This window comes from Borostomias antarcticus (genome assembly GCF_949987555.1).
Source record: "Borostomias antarcticus genome assembly, chromosome: 1".
NCBI lineage: Eukaryota > Metazoa > Chordata > Actinopteri > Stomiiformes > Stomiidae > Borostomias > Borostomias antarcticus.
In genome coordinates, this window is record NC_140234.1 from 34868029 (window position 1) to 34876227 (window position 8199).

General features: G+C 44.0%; 1 protein-coding gene across 1 annotated transcript in view; it reads left to right on the forward strand.

Annotated features, from left to right (window-relative positions):
• Nucleotides 1–1384, forward strand: part of tmem25 (transmembrane protein 25) — a gene marked incomplete at both ends in the record, with an annotated part of 11600 nt that extends 10216 nt beyond the window's left edge. The window contains 2 exons of the mRNA XM_084461387.1: nucleotides 876–962; nucleotides 1311–1384. Of these exons, the coding sequence (XP_084317513.1) occupies nucleotides 876–962; nucleotides 1311–1384 (161 nt within the window). The remainder of the gene's footprint in view (nucleotides 1–875; nucleotides 963–1310) is intronic.
• Between the last annotated feature and the right edge of the window lie 6815 nt (nucleotides 1385–8199).

Consider the following 8199-nt stretch of genomic DNA (forward strand, 5'->3'; position numbering starts at 1 on the left):
CCCTACTACCTAGACCTGTACACCCTACTACCTAGACCTGTACACCACTACACCCTACTACCTAGACCTGTACACCCTACCACCTAGACCTGTACACCCTACTACCTAGACCCCTACACCCTACTACCTAGACCTGTACACCCCTACACCCTACTACCTAGACCTGTACACCCCTACACCCTACTACCTAGACCTGTACACCCCTACACCCTACTACCTAGACCTGTACACCCCTACACCCTACTACCTAGACCTGTACACCCCTACACCCTACTACCTAGACCTGTACACCCCTACACCCTACTACCTAGACCTGTACACCCCTACACCCTACTACCTAGACCTGTACACCCCTACACCCTACTACCTAGACCTGTACACCCCTACACCCTACTACTTAGACCTGTACACCACTACACCCTACTACCTAGACCTGTACACCCTACTACCTAGACCTGTATACCTGTACACCTAGCACCTACAGTAAAAGTACACTACTCTGGACAGTGTCCATGACGTCCATGGTGCTGGCAGCAGGTCCTCTAGTCAGGACTCTGTCTCTCCTCCTGTCTCCCCCTCTCTACTCTCTCCCTCCTCTCTCCTTTCTCCACTCTCTCCTTCCTCTCTCCCTCCTCCCCTCCTGTCTCTCCTCCCACTACTCTCTCCCTCCTGTCTCTCCTCTCTCTAGTCTCTCCTTCCCCTCTCCCTCCTCCCCTCCTGTCTCTCCTCTCACTACTCTCTCCCTCTTGCCTCCACCTCTCTACTCCTCCGCCCTCGCCTCACTCCTCCTCAGCTCCTCAGTCCCCTGTCTGTCTGTCTGTCTGTCTGTCTGTCTGTCTGTCTGTCTGTCTGTCTGTCTGTCTGTCTGTCTGCAGCACGGGAGGCTTCCAAACAGAGCCCGGGAGCAGCCAAGAAGGAGGAGGAGGAGGAGGAAGATCTGTCTGCTGCCTACGCTGCTAGAGGTCTGTGTGTCTTCCCCTCTCTCTCTCTCTCTCTCTCTCTCTCTCTCTCTCTGTCTCTCTGTCTCTTTCTCCCTCTCTCTCTTTCTTTCTCTCTCTGTCTGGCTCCCTCTCTCTCTTCCCCTCTCTCTTTCTCTTCCTCTCTTTCTCTTCTGCTCTCTCCCTGTCTCTCTCTCTCTTTCTCTCTCTCTGTCTCTCTCTCTTTCTCTCTGTCTGTCTCTGCCTGTCAGTCGTCTCGTGTGCTCTCTCTCTCTCTCTCTCTCTCTCTCTGACTCTCACATGCTATTGACATTGTAGTTGATGTGTTGTAGTTTCTGTGTGTTTGATGGTTGTTCCTCTCCTTGTCTCCAGGATTTGCTAGATACCCCATGGTGGGCTACATCTACAAGGTCAACAGTATGAGCAGTGATGAGATCTGGCTCTGACCACACACACGCGCACATACACTTGCACAAACACGCGCACACACCGCGCGCACACACACACACATACAAACACACACACACACACACACAACCCAGAGGGCGCTAGCCTGAAAACTCCAGCCATCCAATAAGAACATCAGACCAACTGCCAGTTAACCAATCAACCAGTCACCTAGTCCCATCTCCAACCAGGAAGTGTTGTAAAACCTTGATGTCCCGATCACATGTACAGGAGTTCACTGACACGGTGTTTCTGTTCAACTCAGTCTTGATTTGAACAGGTCTCATTGAGCAGTCTGCTGATTCTCACATCTCCTTTCATTACGGAATGTTTAATGTTCTTTCTATGACATACACATGATTATAGAATGATTTCTCTAAATCCCTATACCAACAGTGGATATTGCTCTGAGGGAATATTTGTATATTTACATGTATCTCTACATGAATATGTATATTTGTATGCATATATCTATATGTGTATAAAATAAAATGCCTAATAAAAGACTGAATATGAGATCACTGGCCGTAGGTTTTCCTGTGTCTCTGTTCATCCCCCAGGGGGCAGCATTCTCACTGTCACACTGCAGTCTGCAGAGTTCAGAAGGCTTCGGGGCAGTGGTTGGAGGGGGGAAGATGGAGAGAGGGGAGGTAGAGGGGGAAGATGGAGAGAGGAGAGGTAGAGGGGAAAGATGAGAGAGGAGAGGTAGAGGGGGAAGATGGAGAGAGGAGAGGTAGAGGGGGAAGATGGAGAGAGGAGAGGTAGAGGGGAAAGATGGAGAGAGGAGAGGTAGAGGGGAAAGATGGAGAGAGGAGAGGTAGAGGGGGAAGATGGAGAGAGGAGAGGTAGAGGGGGAAGATGGAGAGAGCGAAGCTAGAGAGGGAAAGACGGTGAAACTGAGACGCTGGAAGAGAGGGGAGGAGAAGGTTTGGTGAGAGTATTGACAGGTGGGAGAGATGTGTGTGTGTGTGTGTGTGTGTGTGTGTGTGTGTGCGCGCAGCAGCGGCGCGTGCGTACGTGTGCCAGGTGTTAGTGCTGTGGTTTGTCGTTATCTTGCAGGAAGCTGCACTGTGTGGTGACAAAGATGTCTTTGTGTTTCTGGTGTGACTCCACACTACAGCCAGCACTACGACAGCAGATCTGGCTGCTCCGCTCGTCAGGGGGACGGGGCTGTGCTGTGTGGTTGTTTGATACAGTACGTTTGTATGTATAGTATAGTGTTATAGTACAGTGTTGTTGTGCGGCTTTGGACCCCAAGTAGACTAACCACCCGCTTTGCTGTCAGCTAATGGGGATGATAATAAACTTTAACTCTCACAATGTATTACAATAATACACGGTTGCAGTAATATACTCTTTATCATGTTGAAGTCACAGGTCATGTTGTAAATAAAAGTTTGCATTCATATTGCTTGAACAAGTGATTCTGAAATGTGAAGCAGGAGGCCTCAGCCTATCCCAGCCGAGCGCTGATGACAGCGTGGCGTTCTGGTGTGAGCGCCAGCCACTCACGCGCTTCCTCCTCAGACGCAGAGACAGCTGCAGGTCGAAGGGGAGCCGTTGACGTGAGGATCTTCTGACAACAAAAACTCAGGTAGGTTTTTTTGAGTTAATTGCAGTTTAATAACGTTTGACATCCACTACTAATAACTTATGTTTAGATTAAATAAATCCACATATGCTTATCATTACATGTAGGCACATTAATATATGATTATCAAGATCAATATTTTTGTGATGTTTTAATGTGTAACCTGTTCAATCCTGGAAATAGTGTCAGTTCTAGAAACTTCTAATTTTGATTTTAAAAAGTTGTAGAAAACTTCTACATACTTCGAAAGTAAGAGAGACAAAGCAAGAGACAAAATGTCTGACTTAAGTCAGAAAATGGCGTCTTTCCTGTTTGTTTGAGGTCTTAGGAGTGTGTGGAGGGGGGGGTGTGCATTGTGTGTGTGTGTTTCTGTGTGTGTGTGTGTGTTTCTGTGTTACTGGTGTGTGTGTGTGTGTGTGTGTGTGTGTGTGTGTGTGTGTGTGTATGTGTGCGTGTGCGCGTGTGTGCATGCGTGTGTGTACTGTATGTGTGTGTGTGTGTGGTGTGTGTGTGTGTGTGTGTGTGTGCGTGTGCATGCATGTGGGACCATACCTGTTGTCACAGCAGGTTGTCAGTATGGGAGGCGCGGTCCACTGAAGAAGCTCTTCTGTGTGTTTGGTGCAGGACGGGACAGACGCAGAGGAAGATCAACAGGATGACGAAGGCTCTGCTCTTCATCGCTCTGCTGCTGGTTCGGACTGAGGCAGGTGGGTTTTGGGTCTGAAACACGTTTATACAGTCTGACTAACTGGAAGCATAAACACAGTGTGATGATCTTCAGTTCAGTAAGAAACTAATTCAATTGAAATTAGGGAGTAAAATATAACAATGTAGGCTAATGTAGTTTTTCTGTTCACTATAGTTCATATGACAGTAAATGGCATCATACTTACTCAACACAGTGTTTGTAAACAACAATTCAGTTGATAAATGAGAGGAAGGTGATACACGCAATAGTAGCAAAGTGTGTGCATGTAATATCATGTAAAAACTTTTATTTACAACATGACCTGTGACTTAAACATGATAAAGAGTATATTACTGTAACCGTGTATTATTGTAATATATTGTGAGAGTTAAGTTTATTATCATCCCCATTAGCTGACAGCAAAGCGACGGTTAGTCTTCTTGGGGTCAAAGCCACACAACCACTGTATTATAACACTATACATACAAACACATACTGTACCAAACAACACACTGTAATATCCTCCTGACGTCTTTGGTTTCTTCCCCCAGCAACTAAGCCGACTATGAAGATAAAAGTGATGGACGTGGAGAATGGGAACAAACTGATCTGTGAGGACAAGGGTCACAAAGTTTATAAAGATGGAATGGAAGTTGAGACCTTGCGAGACGAGGAAGAATCCTCGGGGGTGGTGAGTATTATTGCAGTGATGGACAAGGCAGCGATCCTAGCGCCAAAATCTTTGTGAAGTTCCAGAGTAAGTTCTGCATTTTCCATCCATGTTCAACTAGCACACGTTCAAGCTATTATTTGGTATATTTGATTCAGATGCCACGTTGTTGGAGTTGTCTTTGATACACAGATCCTGTCCTTGTGTTTGTGTGTGTATGTATGTATGTGTGTGTGTGTGTGTGTGTGTGTGTGTGTGTGTGTGTTTTGCCAGCCTGTGAGAATTGTATCACGCTGGATGTAGGCACTGCAACAGGAGTAGTCACTGCGAACATCGTGGCCACATTCCTGATTGGACTGGCTGTCTACCTCATCACTGCCCAGTCAAGAGCCCTTCCAGCCTCTGGCAAGAAAGGGTGAGAGAGCAGATAATGTAGGCCAGATTAAGACCAGATAATGACCAGATGTAAGCCATATTAAGACCAGATAATGACCAGGAGTGGGCCAGATTAAAGGAGTAGTAAAGGGAAAATGCATGTTTAGCCCTGTTTTAAGGTTACTTATGGTCATATACAATGGTTCAGATCCAAATGTTGACAAAACTGGCACTTTTGAGAAAGTCTGATAATTGCTCTACCACTGTTTTGGTCATACAATGGATGTGGGTGGGCACTTTGAAAAATCTTTCAAAAACATGTTAAACTCTCGATTTCAAAGACAAGAAGCTGACCGAGGGTGTAATTGGTGTCCGTTGGTGTTCTGACATCAAATTCGCCACAAAGTATGAATCCTGTAGGTTTTTATTGATCATTTTATGAAATCCATTGACTTGTATTGAAGCGACCGTTGTAGATGTGTAGATCAATCCGCAGAGGGGATTCAGGAAGTGGAACTACTTACGGTAGCTATTGTTATTGTTTATGTTGCTAGGCTACCTAGTTTGCGGAAGTTTACATACGTATGTGCTGCGACTAAATAGTTCTATGCTAAATATTTAAAAAAGCCTTTCCAGATGAACAAAAATCTTACTTTATGGTGAATTATATGTCAGAACGCCAACTAACACCTCAGTGAATTTCTTGTCTTTGAAATTGAGAGTTTAACATGTTTTTTGAATGATTTTTCACGGTGCCCACCCACATCCATTGTATGACCAAAACAGTGGTAGAGCAATTATCAGACTTTCTCATAAGTGCTAGTTTTGTCAATGTTTTGATCTGAACCATTGTATATGATCATAAGTAACCTTAAAACAAGCATTTTCCCTTTACTACTCCTTTAAGACCAGAAAATGACCAGACATCGGCCAGATTACGACCAGATAATAACCAGATGCAGGCCAGATTAAGACCAGATAATGACCAGATGTAGGTGATATTAAGACCAGATAATGACCAGGTGTCGGCCAGATAATGACCAGATGTAGGCCAGATTAAAACCAGATAATGACCAGATGTGGGTCAGATTTAGACTAGTATGTGTGATATGTCCTTGATAATGACCAGGTGTAGGCCAGATAAAGACCAGTACATTTCCTTGTAGAGACCAGGTAGAGAAGATACAGTTATTCTGATGTCTGGATGGCCCCTTCCTCTTCATATGAAGCTCTTTATCACAACATGATACCAGGCTTGATTGAATTACACTCATCATTGATTGGACTATTGGAAAGATGCTTGTTTGAGCATTTCATTGTACATGGTACCAGTATTTAATTTGTACCTTGTACAAATTAACATCCTTGAATCGTTGGAAGCTGCCATTTAAAATGTTGCTTAAGAGGCTGATAGAAAGATAGAAAATAGAAAATGATCACTCTGTCTAATTTTCCCAAACAGCTTCTGACCGTCGTGGACTCATTGCAAATGAATCAAACCCCAATTCCCATTATCAGGTAAAGGACACCATTCCTGACAAGTACTGTACAAATGTAAAAACTGAATAGCTCTAATACAACATATCTTGGATAGAAATTATTCTTTATTTTTCTCATTCTTTCTTATTCTTTCTCTCTCCCTCTCTCCTGGTTTTTAGGAGCTGAGACCTCGTGACAGGGATGTGTACAGCACTGCTGCCAGGAGACAGTAAGATGGCCGCCTGTCCTCCATCTTCATGGTCTTGACAACCAGCAGAGGAGGCCCACAGCAGCTCAGCAGACAAACCTGCTCTCACTGTGGAGTGTGTCTGTACTGGTTGAAATCACCAATACTGATAGTTTCTGCTGAGTTTCATCTTAAATATTATTTTCTACTTTTCAGGACTGATGTTGAAATATGCCATAGAAAAGATTTCACAAATGCCAAAAATATTTTAACAAAATATTCTATACTTTGTGTTAGAGCTTCATTTTCTTTTTATCAAACAGGTTATATGTCATGTAATTGTGTAATTCAGAATATTTGCTATCAAACTGGTTATGAATAAATATTGATTGAGAGATTAAACTCATGCTTCATTGTGGGTAAAACTAGTCTGACTGTGCCTACTGCTCTAAAACATCCATAGAGTTGGCTAATTAATTTACATAATTTCATCATTGTTCAAAGTATCATCACACCATTTCATCATGTAGTTTTATATGGCAGCACACACACACACACACACAGACACACACACACACACACACACACACACACACACACACACACACACACACACACACACACTCAGACATTATTACAATATTACTAGAAATGTGCTTTATTCAATGATGTAGAACACTGGTGTCTGTGGGTTAGAGGTGGTGAGGTCTTGGCCAAGTGGTTCAAAGTGATTGTGGCCGGAGTGGGAGAGGTCAGCAGTAATCTCTTTGAACCACGTGACCAAGACCTCATCCCACAAACACACACACACACACACACACACACACACACAAACAATAACAACAACAACAACCACCACAAGTGGAGTGTTAGCTCTAGATGAAGCATGAGTAAGTCAAAAAGCATAATAGCATGCACAGCAGTTGATTGTGTGTGCGTGCGTGCGTGTGTGTGTGTTAGAGTTTGGATGGCTGCTGAGTATAACTTATGCTCAGTGTGGTTTCCTACCTCAGCTCTGAGAAGACTTCAAATGCAAGAGTTGAGAAGAGTCATCTCCGAGCACACACAACCGCCCCCCCACGCACATTCAAACACGCATACACGCACACAGACACACACAATACACAACTTTTCAAACTCACAAACGTACACTCAGTGTAATGGTATATGTGTGAGGAAGCACAAACATGTTAGAGTAACTTCGCCACTGAACCTCCAGTTCAAAGTGACAAGGCCTACTGGGATGTGTAGGAGCCACTGCACAACTCATAAACACTTTTTCTAGACAGAGCATTTTGACATAATCTTTATTTCCATCTTCAGAGATGACAGAAATACAGCATCAACAGTCATGTTTTCCACTGCATTGCTGTAACAGTTGTGCGCAATTAGCAGTCAGTATAGAGAAGCACTTATTTCCACGGGTTTGGCTTAGCTAGGTAGCTGCCTGGAACTTTTAGATGTGTTTCCAGTGAGATCATCTTGATTAGAAACAGTGAGACCTGGCCAATCACATGTGCATGCGCTTGTGTGTGTGTGTGTGTGTGTGTGTGTGTGTGTGTGTGTGTGTGTGTGTGTGTGTGTGTGTGTGTGTATGCCTAGTTCTTAAGTTTCCATCAACTTCTTACAGAAGTTAAGATTTGAAGCTTGCTAACATACTGTGGCATGCTACAGTGTTGATCCAGAAAGGAAAAAAGAGCTTCTCTGTGTGATTGTGGCGTCGACGTTAGGGTTGAGGGTGAAATTTAAATTTGAAGTGTAAAATCTAAAATGAAGAGTTAACATAACAATTTGGAGTCGGCCCCCTTTGAGGGACTGCAAACA